This window comes from Danio rerio, chromosome 4, assembly GCF_052040795.2.
Source record: "Danio rerio strain M-AB ecotype USA chromosome 4, GRCz13ab, whole genome shotgun sequence".
In the NCBI taxonomy this organism is placed as follows: domain Eukaryota; kingdom Metazoa; phylum Chordata; class Actinopteri; order Cypriniformes; family Danionidae; genus Danio; species Danio rerio.
In genome coordinates this window covers 252501-265000 of record NC_141024.2, presented here as the reverse complement: position 1 = coordinate 265000, position 12500 = coordinate 252501, and the positions used below count along the sequence as shown (strand labels likewise).

At 39.2% G+C, this 12500-nt stretch overlaps 2 protein-coding genes across 56 annotated transcripts in view; both read left to right on the top strand.

Annotated features, from left to right (window-relative positions):
• The window catches only part of ptpro (protein tyrosine phosphatase receptor type O), a 55426-nt gene extending 50078 nt beyond the window's left edge, over positions 1 to 5348 (top strand). For 17 of the 21 annotated variants that reach the window (XM_087246428.1, XM_087246432.1, XM_087246425.1 and 14 more), the window contains 10 exons: positions 299 to 334; positions 1723 to 1804; positions 1891 to 1981; positions 2347 to 2423; positions 2502 to 2636; positions 2871 to 2993; positions 3473 to 3627; positions 3728 to 3863; positions 4068 to 4176; positions 4386 to 5348. In XM_087246428.1, the coding sequence (XP_087102554.1) occupies positions 299 to 334; positions 1723 to 1804; positions 1891 to 1981; positions 2347 to 2423; positions 2502 to 2636; positions 2871 to 2993; positions 3473 to 3627; positions 3728 to 3863; positions 4068 to 4172 (940 nt within the window). In that variant the 3' untranslated portion in view covers positions 4173 to 4176; positions 4386 to 5348. The remainder of the gene's footprint in view (positions 1 to 298; positions 335 to 1722; positions 1805 to 1890; positions 1982 to 2346; positions 2424 to 2501; positions 2637 to 2870; positions 2994 to 3472; positions 3628 to 3727; positions 3864 to 4067; positions 4177 to 4385) is intronic. The other 4 variants (XR_015481893.1, XR_015481892.1, XR_015481891.1 and 1 more) reach the window with 1 other exon arrangement.
• Positions 5349 to 6629: 1281 nt separating this feature from the next.
• The window catches only part of eps8a (EGFR pathway substrate 8a, signaling adaptor), a 32675-nt gene continuing 26804 nt past the window's right edge, over positions 6630 to 12500 (top strand). For 34 of the 35 annotated variants that reach the window (NM_001442979.1, XM_087246271.1, NM_200242.2 and 31 more), the window contains exon 1: positions 10525 to 10691. The gene's annotated coding sequence lies outside the window, so the exon portion shown is untranslated. Of the gene's footprint in view, positions 6677 to 10524; positions 10692 to 12500 lie in introns of those variants that run through there. The other variant, NM_001442978.1, reaches the window with a different exon arrangement.

Below are 12500 nucleotides of genomic sequence, written 5' to 3'. Positions count from 1 at the left end.
TGAAAGAACTAATTAAAGGAACAAAGGGATGAAAAAATGAATCAATGAATGAATGATATGACTGAACATAGAAATGAATGAGTGAACAAATGAAGTGTGGAGCAGTGTATTTATTTACGTATCTGTGTTTTAGCTGCACATTCGCTCTAGTTTCAGCTGGTAATGCTGAGTGAATATGGATTATGCTGTGTTCGGTGCACACTCGCACTGAAAACCTGCTCACCTGGACGACATGCATGATTGATTATTAGCACTGAGGAGCTTTTATTGACCTCTGACCCCTGTGTTTTTCCTGCAGGAGCAAAACGGCACTTAAGAAGAGGAAACTGACCAGGTAACACTAGAGGAACACTTGCATTATGATGATGATGATGATTTTATTATTAGTAATGGTAATGATGATGATAGTTAAATAATTATGGTAATGATGATGGTTATTTCTAACAGTAATGATGATGATGATTATTATTAATAACGGTGAGGATGATGGTTATTTATAACGGTAATGATTATGGTTATTAATAACGGTAATGATGATGATGGTTATTAATAACAGTAATGATGATGGTCAATAATAACGGTAATGATGGTCAATAATAACGGTAATGATGATGGTTATTAATAACTGTAATAATGATGATGGTTATTAATAACAGTAATGATGATGGTCAATAATAACGGTAATGATGGTCAATAATAACAGTGATGATGATGGTTATTAATAACGGTAATGATGATGGTTATTAATAACAGTGATGATGATGGTTATTAATAACGGTAATGATGATGATGGTCAAAAATAACAGTAATGATGATGGTCAATAATAACGGTAATGATGATGGTTATTAATAACGGTAATGATGATGGTTATTAATAACGGTAATGATGATGATGGTTATTAATAACAGTAATGATGATGGTCAATAATAACGGTAATGATGGTCAATAATAACGGTGATGATGATGGTCAATAATAACAGTAATGATGATGGTCAATAATAACGGTAATGATGATGGTTATTAATAACGGTAATGATGATGGTTATTAATAACGGTAATGATGATGATGGTTATTAATAACAGTAATGATGATGGTCAATAATAACGGTAATGATGGTCAATAATAACAGTGATGATGATGGTAATTAATAACGATAATGATGATGATGGTCAATAATAACAGTGATGATGATGGTTATTAATAACGGTAATGATGATGATGGTCAATAATAACGGTGATGATGACGGTAATTAATAACGGTAATGATGATGATGGTCAATAATAACTGTGATGAAGATGGTTATTAATAACGGTAATGATGATGATGGTTATTAATAACAGTAATGATGATGGTCAATAATTACGATAATGATAGTCAATAATAACGGTAATGATGATGATGGTCAATAATAACAGTGATGATGATGGTTATTAATAACGATAATGATGATGATGGTCAATAATAACAGTGATGATGATGGTTATTAATAACGATAATGATGATGATGGTCAATAATAACAGTGATGATGATGGTTATTAATAACGGTAATGATGATGATGGTCAATAATAACAGTGATGATGATGGTTATTAATAACGATAATGATGATGATGGTCAATAATAACGGTGATGATGATGGTTATTAATAACGATAATGATGATGATAGTTATTATTAATAACACTGATGAAGATGACTGTGTGTGTGTGTGTGTGTTTAGTCCGGTACAGCTCAGTGATTTCGAGGCCTACCTCAAAGACATGGGCAAAGACTCAGCCTACAAGTTCTCCCTGCAGTTCGAGGTAAAAGACAGTTTATACACACACAGACACGGGTTTGGTGGTCCGGCATGTGTGTGTGTGATGTGTGTGTGTGTCTTTGTGTACAGGAGCTGAAGAGTGTAGGTCTGGATTTGTCCCATGAAGCCGCTGATCTGCCCATCAACAGACCCAAGAACCGCTACACCAACATCCTGCCCTGTGAGTGGCATACACAAGCCCCGCCCACTGACACACTGCCACGCCCACTGTCAGGAAAATAATTACAGTAAACTAAAACAACAAGCATTTTCACTGTTTCAAAATGACTCAAAATTCTAAAGAAATTGATTGTAAAATATTTATATGTTAAAAAATAACGACTGAAACTGACAAAGCGTAAATCCTTAACTAATAAAGTGAACAACAACTACAATAAACACACTAAAATATCCAAACAAATCAGTTTGACCAGTCTAATGAACAATCAACAACTGAATATTAATGAGTACATGATCATTACTTAACGCACAGACTGTTGCTGTGTGTGTGTGTGTGTGTGTGTGTGTGTGTGTGTGTGTTCTCAGATGACTTCAGTCGAGTGAAGCTGATCTCTCTGCACAATGATGAAGGCTCTGATTACATCAATGCTAACTATATTCCCGTAAGTAGAGGAGTAAGAGTCTTCAGCTTGAGCTCCACTACAGCAGACGTGACTGTGTGTGTGTGTGTGTGTGTGCAGGGCTATAACTCTCCACGCGAGTACATCGCCACGCAGGGCCCACTGCCCGACACCAGGAACGACTTCTGGAAGATGGTGCTGCAGCAGAAAGTGCACATCATCGTGATGCTAACACAGTGCAACGAGCGCCGCAGGGTCAGTGCTAACAGCGCATCACTAGCAGAGCGATACACACCGCTAGCAGAGCAATACACACTGCTAACAGAACACACACACTGCTAGCAGAGTAAAACACACCACTAGCAGAACACACACACTGCTACCAGAGCGATACACACACAGTTAGTAGAACCACACTGCTAGCAGAACACACACACAGTCTGACTGCTGAGTGTGTGTGTGTGTGTGTGGTGCGTGCGCCCCCTGCAGGTGAAGTGTGACCACTACTGGCCGTTCAGTGATGAGCCGGTGGCGTATGGAGAGATCAGTGTGGAGATGCTGGCGGAGACAGACTCGCCCGAGTGGACCATCAGGAGCTTCAGACTCGCATACGTGAGGAAAACACACACACACACACACACACACACACTACTGACGGAGGAGTGGATGGGGAGAGGATAGATAAATGTATGGATGGATAAATGGACTGACGGCATGATGGCGAGCAGCAGACCCAGCTGTCACTCAAATGACCACACCCATAATTATGCAGACTTTTAAGGCTTAATACTTATGAATTGGCTGAGTTATCACTACAAAATTCACCCTCTCATAATTGTCATGAAGCATATAATCTATTTACACCCAAATAAATTTTAGTTTCAGGCTGTAAACATCTTTTTTTCTGCTGTAAAGTTGCGCAGTTTAACATTGAAGTCAATGGAAAGTGCTCTGTGTTGTAGCCAGCCCCCCAGTGGCCAGATGAGGAACTGCAGATCCAGTCACTTCTGTATCAGCTTCATGAGGGAGAGAGGGAGGGGGACGCTTCATATAAATATTGTGTGTGTGTGTGTGTGTGTGTGTGTGTTCAGGCTGATGAGACTCAGGACGTCCTGCACTTTAACTACACCTCGTGGCCGGATCACGGAGTGCCGACGGTGAACGCCATCGAGAGCATCCTACAGTTCGTGCAGATCGTCCGGCAGCAGGTCAACAGGAGCAAAGGACCCATCGTAGTGCACTGCAGGTGTGTGTGTGTGTTTGAGTGAGTGTGTGTGTGTGAGTGAACTAACGCAGGAGACTGACCTCTGACCCCTGTGTGTGTTTGCGTATGTGTGTGTGCGCAGTGCTGGCGTGGGCCGCACCGGCACCTTCATCTCTCTGGACCGGCTGATGCAGCACATTCAGGAGCACGAGTATGTGGACGTGCTGGGGCTGGTGTCCGACATGCGCTCGCACCGACTGTCCATGGTGCAGACTGAGGTGATGGACACACACATGCTCACACACACACTCACGTTTAAACACTCACATGAAGACACACTCGCATTTGCGCGCACAACCACATGTACACACACACACACACACACACACACACACTCATAAATGCATTTGCACACTTCTGAACTCTGAATACATTAATGTGTGTGTGTGTGTGTGTGTGTGTGTGTGTGTGTGTGTGTACAGGAGCAGTACGTGTTCATCCATCAGTGTGTTCTGCTGATGTGGAAGAAGAAGAAGCAGCAGTCACACACCAGTGACGTCATCTACGAGAACGTCAGCAAGTCCTAATGAGGTGAGTGTGTGTGTCTGTGCGTGTGTGTGTGTTTGTGTGTGTGTGTGTTTGTGTGTGTGTGTGTGTGTGTGTGTGTGTGTGTGTGTGTGTGTGTGTGTGTGTGTGTGTGTGTGTGTGTGTGTGTGTGTGTGTGTGTGAGTGTGTGTGAGTGTGTGTGTGTGTGTGTGTGTGTGACTCCAGCTGACCGTCTCTCTCTCTCTCTCCTGCAGTTGTCATCAGTGTTGAACACACACACACTCGTGCTGGTCTCAGCGGAGCGGCTGTGTCTCATTTACTCCTCATTCAAGCTCTATTAGTGGACAGAAGTGATCCGATGCCTTAACGAAGCTGCCTCGTTCTGCAGTGTATGTGTATGTGTGTGTGTGTGTGAGCGCAGGAGCTGCGCCGGAGCTCCGCCAGCATCTGCTCTGTAGTGTGTGTGTGTGTGTGTGTGAATCTCAGGATCATCAGGACTGCGCTCGCTGTAGGCCGCTGTGAAGTGTGTGTCGTGAGTTGAGACTGTACTAGTGTTAGTGTTGACGTCTTCAAAGGAGCTTCGGTGTAATGGAGCGCACGCACAAGTGTGTGTGTGTGTGTATATGCTCCATCACTGCCACACACACACACGAGGGAGTCCTGCACTGCTCATCTGTGTATCTGCACCGCTGTGAATGTTTCTGTGTGTGCGTGAGTGTGAGTGTGTGTGTGTGTGTGTGTGTGTGTGTGTGTGTGTGTGTGTGTGTGTGTGTGTGCGTGAGTGTGTGTGGACTGTGCTGCTCCTCAGCCCGCTGCAGTCTCTCCACTCGTCCTCCTGCTGAGCGTCTCAAGACTGAAGGTTCGTCTCCTCTTTAGCTTTAGCCTCGAGTGTTGTTTTCACATTAGCCTGTGGTGTCAAGCACACACACACACACACACACACACACGCGTGAGTTTACAGTCCACACACAGACACACACACACACACATGTGCGTGAGTTTACAGTCCACAGGCTGCTGTAAATACTGGAGCGGAGCCGCCGTCTGCTCTCTGGACTCTCCTGTTCTTTGCTTTGTGTCCACCAGGTCGACCCGTCTGTCTTTGGTGCCATTCTCTGTGTACTGTGTGAGTTCTAGTAGCCGAGCAATCCACACCGCCATCACAGTTCTCATCTGTGTTTGTTTGGAGACAATAAATGTGTCAATTTGTATTCTTATGAGCTGATCATCCGCTCTCTCAGTGTGTGTGTGTGTGTGTGTGTGTGTGTGTGTTTAGGGTTTTTATATCCTCATGGGGACTCAACATTGAATACACACAGACTCATGGGGACATTGGTCATGTGGGAACATAAAGCAGGGTCCCTGCGGGCACAAATACTTATAAATCAGACAGAATTAGATATTTTGAAAGTGTGGAAATAGTTTTAGGGCTGGGGGAGAGAATATACTGTGTAGAATTTGTATTACATCTATAGAAAACCCCCACCGGGATAGCAAAATGTGTGTGTTATTTATTGGTGGACCATATAGTCTTTGGGTCATCATCATCAGGAAGGTGCAGAGCTCCTCTACACTTAACCTCTTAAGGCCCGAGCTGATTTTTACATAATTTTTATTTCTCTCTGCTGTTTGGGCTTATTGGAACCTGATTAAAATAAAACCAAAGTATCATCTTATGAAATGATGTACTTTTAGAGAAATATGATGTCCATATATGTGCACTCGTGGTCTGAATTTACATAAAACACTTTTTCCTGACTTTTTTTTATGCAAATATGACATTTTTTTAACATGTTTTGACTATCAGAGAGTAAAAACAACATTTTTTGCTCATTTTGGACAGTTAAAATAGTGTTTGGGACATTTCATATGCTGCAGAACAGTTGCAGGATGACACCGTGTGTCTGTAACAAAATATAAAACAAAAGTATTTTAAATAAACACTTAAGAGCTGAAATGTGCTGTCCACGTATGTGGCCACTATAGGCTCTAGGAGATAAGGGTTGAAGCCTCAGGTCACCCAAAACTGAATCATTAATTAGTGATTCCTCCAAACCTGAGCTTCTTTCTTCAGGTAAACACTAAGGAAGATGTCGATTGGCGTCTGTAGTGGTGTTTTTCCACTCTTGAGTGTTGATGTTTTCCAGTTTCTAACTTTCCTTAAACATCTCCATTCAAGTCCAAAAGAAATGAACTTGCTTTAGGAACACTAAATGTGTTTGTATTCATTTTTTATTTATTTATTGGATGATCTGTGACAAATACACTATTCCTATTGAGAGGTTAGTTGAGGTTATGGTCGCATTTATGGTTATGTTTGGAGAAATCAGACTGTGATAATGTCAGATACTGATTTCCTCAGCATCCCCAAAATGTCCCCTATTGAAAAACATTTAAATACACCAATATTAAGATCAGGGTTGTGTTTCAGATATGAAACTGTTACGCTGGAAATAATCAGAATATCCTCATAAAGCCACACGAGTAAACTCATTTCCAAACCGTCAACCTTGAGCCAACATGGCGGCAGGTCGCGCAGAGTCAGGTGAGTACATCTGAGCCCTTTCATTTCATTTCTGACTGCTTAAGACATTACACAGCTCCGGTTTGCGTAGTTCTGTTCATGGTCTAAAACAGCTGCGGTAAATGAGTGTTTTTAAACTCTTATTTTTTTCTGATGTCGAGAGTTGGAGGAACTGTTTAAAACTTGTGAAATTGACGCTAAACGCATTAAAAGTCTTTATTTATCACAGTGATATAATATAAACTCTAACACAACATGCTTTAAGACGTGTTTGTTAATTAAATAAAGAGCGCAACGCCACTGGGGTTCTTCTCTGATTGATGGCGGTGACTAAACAGCGCACTTCCGCCGCCTGGTGGACTGGAGTGTGGCGCTCGAGAGAATGACTGCACATTGAGTACATTAAAGCTGTTTACACATCATTCAGCACTGTATAATACTCAATTACCTTTGATTGTGACTTCACATTTCTAGATATTTTGGTAACACTTTAGACCAATGGTTTATTAATTAGTGTTAGTATTTACAAACATTGTAACTGATTTACTAATAGTAGTTCAGCATTTATTATTGCATTATTAAACTCCACAGTTGTGCTTGTTAACATTTAGTTAAATAACGTTACTTACTTTTAGTTCGTTTACTCACGTTTCATTAACTTTAAAAACAACAACTAACGTTAACTAAAACGAATAAATAGCACAGGTTGTTTGTAAATACATGTATTAATGGACCATTATTTTAAAGCGTTTCCTATATTTACATTTAAACTATTAATAATGATTGTTTAAGACACTTATACATTGCGTTTGGTCTTATAGTAGTCAACATTTAAAGTGTATCATCATCTGTCATCAAAGATATCCTAAAATTATCAAACAACACCCATTATAGTCTTTGGAGGATTTTAGTAGAGCTTTTTAAATGTTGACTGCTGAATATCGATGAGTTCTGCTTAAACTGAAGGGACATGCTGCTGTTTGAAGCTTTGAATCTTTAGAATCGATTCTTTGATTCAGAACGCTGGCGGGTTCTGGCCGCTAGAGGGCGATAAGGTGCCGCAGCGATTAAACTTGTTAAACCGTTTTATTCTGTAGATTAAATTGATAACACACACTTTAAAAACCTATTTATTTATTTATTATTGGAAATACAAAGTCTAAATACAACAAAAGGACAATTATTCTTTACAAAATGAGTTCCGTCCTCTGAAATGGTGTGCCTTTGATTCTCTTTATTTCATCTGTGATCTGCTGATTTAACACAATCTACATTGTTAAGAGCGCTAAAGCAGATGAATTAAACGATCCTTCAGGAAATTTGACCATGGGTATACCACAAATAAATCAAATAAATCAAAACGTTTAACCTCTATGAACCACAGTTTAACCATGGATTCTGCTGTCCGCGTTTGCGCAGTGTGTCCAGCAGGCGTCGCCATTGTACGCGTCACATTTGATGAAGCCTTTGAGTGAATTCATTAGCTGTAGAATCACTCCCTTCACGATTATTGATTATTATTACACGTTTATTAGCGTCAGCTTCTGAATAAATGAGGCTTTATTCAAGTATTAATCCTATTAATTGATTAATTGTATTTGATTATCGTCTACCCCAACCTTCACAGTAATGTACAAACAGAACAGTATGAGTATTGGTAATATTTATTAAATTATTATTCAGTTAGATTTCAATTAGTTTCAACCCCTACCCTAACCCTAAACCCACTGTCACAATAATGTACAGCACAGTGCCACACACATGACGTAATATTAGTGTCCGCAGCTGTATCCCTTCTAGACAACCCCATGAAGTTTTTTTTAGTAATAAACATTTCATGTTAATTTCCTGCTCTTGTAAAATTTTAATTCATTTATTTATTGCTGTATTTATTAAAGCTGATGTTCTCACAGGAAATCTGTATTTGTCCAGCGTGGATCTGAAAATGGCTAGTTTCATCAGTGCAGTGTGGCTGTTGAACGGCAGAGGGCGCACACCAGCATCGATCAGTAGAAGCGAACTAAATTCGTAAATATATAAGATAATTAGTGTGAGATCATTAGTGTAATAGTCTTTAATTATATTAATATATACTTGAGCTAGTAAGCAGGCATTCTCCAGGACTGTACTGTTGTGTTTATGAACTGTGTATTTCACCGTTGTATCAGCAGTAGCAGAGTGGCGCAGCGGAAGCGTGCTGGGCCCATAACCCAGAGGTCGATGGATCGAAACCATCCTCTGCTAGCTTTTTTTTTTATTATAATTATTATTTTGTTTAATTTTATAAATTAATGATGAATAAATATTTTAAAAATAGAAAACCTAAACTTTTATTATGGAGATAATGTGTAGTGCTGCAGAGATTAGTTCACTTGTCTTGACTGCATCTCTTTATAATACACTGGAAATTAAACTATTATTGAAAATGACAGCAGATAAACAGCAGTGGAGATCCAGATCAGATGAAGAAGCTGGATGGAATTATAAATCCCTCTCTGAATGATGGAAACAGCTTTATAAAGTGTTTAAACTCAGAGTGAAAGAGAAAGAGCTTTCTCAGACCTACATCAATATTTACTCACGGTGTATTACACACACACACACACACACACACACACAGGGATGGGCAGTATTCATAATCTTCATTTATCATGTATTTATATATGTTGTCTATTGAAAAGCACAAATGCAAAAAAAATAAAAGGGGAACTGATGGAAATGATATTAATGCGGAAGTTAATGGTGTTTGTGCACTGAGTATTGAAGAGTACAATCACTAAATATTCTGTTTATCTGTTTTCACAGATGAACTCTTCATATATCCACTATAATTGTGTTTTTCCATCAAATTTGTTGTTTTAAAATGATGCGAACACAAAAAATGAGGATATAGACCATCCACAGTGAGCAAAACAACATGCGATAACCAGAATACAAGAAGATGTGCAATAATAACAACAACTACACTGTAAATATAACTATAAAACTATCAGTTTCCCATATTTAATGCGTATTCATTCAATGTTGTGCCTTCTGCAGACTTATTAGGTGATTATTTCCAGATATTGAATCATAATTTATACTTTTAAATCACATTTTGACTCAGTAAGTCATAAGACTGAGTTATTAAGACACTTTTTCAACTGTTTATCTCGTAATTTTGACTTTATAATGTATGATTTTTGTTCTTACCAGGCATAAACAGGCTTCATAAATAAGTGAAGATGTGTTTAGGAGAGTTATTTACACACAAAACAAACATCTTGACAGATCAGGGTCAGTTCAGCAGTTTTGCTCCTTCTGATGATGATGATGATGATGATGATGATGATGGAGAGGAAAGGAAAGCTCAGCTTTGATCAATGTCATGTTCTGTGTGTGTGTGTGTGTGTGTGTGTGTGTGTGTGTGTGTGTGTGTGTGTGTTGTGAAGCAGCAGGTGGAACAGGGCTGGTGTAGTGAAGCGTCACACCCACACACTCTTTGTTCAGCTCTGTTTGAACTCGGCAAATAATAAAACACCTTCATCATCTGATCAATTCACTGAATATCAGATCATATTACAGCTGCTGAGTGTTCACTGTACTCTGTGTGTGTGTGTGTGTGCGTGTGTGTGGCCATTTTACTCATTAGACAGACAAGTAGATAGATAGATAGATAGATAGATAGATAGATAGATAGATAGATAGATAGATAGATAGATAGATAGATAGATAGATAGATAGATAGATAGATAGATAGATAAAATAAAGTTGCTAAATAATATTAACTCGCTCTATCTAGGAACAACACTACTACTAAATTGGCAACACTGGGTTCACCTGCGCGCTCAGGTGTGATGTCATGTCTCGTGCGCGCGCATGGAGGCGCTGACGGGTGCGCGCGCTCGTGTCTGTGAGGCGGAGCGCGGTCAAACTCACACAGACGGAGGATCATTTGCTCATTTAACGGAGAAACTCCGTGACAGTCGCCGTCAGCGGACGAGCTGTGTGTGTTTGTGCTTCTGTCATGCGGTAAAAGCGGAGACCGCACAAACAGGTGAGTGTGTTGTTTACACACACCGCAACACACACAAACACGCGTATTTACACAATACAGACTGCTCACTGGCGCCGATGGGGTGTGTACTCCCTTTACACTCAAACAGCAGCTCCGTCGCGCCGGTGGTTTCGCTGGTGTGTTCATTACTGTGTTTATTTCGTGTGTTGATGTCGCTGAATGTTCCGTTTGCTGCTTTAATGGCCGCGCGCGGTAAATACTGAACCGGTTGCCATGGCAAAGTCTGTCACGCGCAGGTACAGGCACGCGCCCTTTCCTGCTGATCAATTTATTCATTATTATCTAGCCATTGATCTGTCATTGATTTATTGATAATCACTGCAGTTACTGTATGTTTATATTGTTAGATCAGACATTATTAATACATCAGTGCAGTTACTGTATGTTTATATTGTTAGATCAGACATTATTAATAATAATCACTGCAGTTACTGTATGTTTATATTGTTAGATCAGACATTATTAATACATCAGTGCAGTTACTGTGTGTTTATATTGTTAGATCAGACATTATTAATACATCACTGCAGTTACTGTATGTTTATATTGTTAGATCAGACATTATTAATACATCACTGCAGTTACTGTATGTTTATATTGTTAGATCAGACATTATTGATACATCACTGCAGTTACTGTACGTTTATATTGTTAGATCAGACATTATTAATAATAATCACTGCAGTTACTGTATGTTTATATTGTTAGATCAGACGTTATTAATACATCACTGCAGTTACTGTATGTTTATATTGTTAGATCAGATGTTATTAATACATCACTGCAGTTACTGTATGTTTATATTGTTAGATCAGACATTATTAATACATCACTGCAGTTACTGTACGTTTATATTGTTAGATCAGACATTATTAATAATAATCACTGCAGTTACTGTACGTTTATATTGTTAGATCAGACATTATTAATAATAATCACTGCAGTTACTGTATGTTTATATTGTTAGATCAGACATTATTGATAATCACTGCAGTTACTGTATGTTTATATTGTTAGATCAGACATTATTAATAATAATCACTGCAGTTACTGTATGTTTATATTGTTAGATCAGACGTTATTAATACATCACTGCAGTTACTGTATGTTTATATTGTTAGATCAGACGTTATTAATACATCACTGCAGTTATGGATGTTTATATTGTTAGATCAGACATTATATATTAATACATCACTGCAGTTACTGTATGTTTATATTGTTAGATCAGACATTGTTAGCTTTATATTGGGTGTGATCTGGTTTGTCCGCTTCTGCAGGTTGAATGTGGGGATTCTGGGAAGCTGTATGCTCAGGTGTTTCTGTGTAGTGTAGTGAATGGTTAACGTCCCCTAATAAGGGTGTAGTGTAGATCTCTAGTGGTTCAGTAATTGGTGTTATGCGCAGTGCAGGTCCCAGTGGTACCGGGTTAAATATGGACTCCTGTTACATAACTCTAATGATTCCATTATCTTCTGTTCATCTAGTATATTATGAAATACATTACACTGCTGTCTGAAGTGTTCTTATTAGGGCTCCACAATACATTTACATGTGTTACTCTAATTATTGTGAAAGCGCTGTACAAATGAAGCTGAGTTAGTGTATTTATTACTGTATTTATCAGTGTTTGTGATGAGTTTATTATATCTTGTGCAGATTTGCTCCTCTACTAGATCATCAGAATAGAGCTGCTGAAGTGATCTGCTGATATAAGCGCTGAACATTTCTCAGAGTATCTCCCCGGCAGTGTGTGTCGGCCGTGTTTCTGCATCAGTGTCAGAGCTG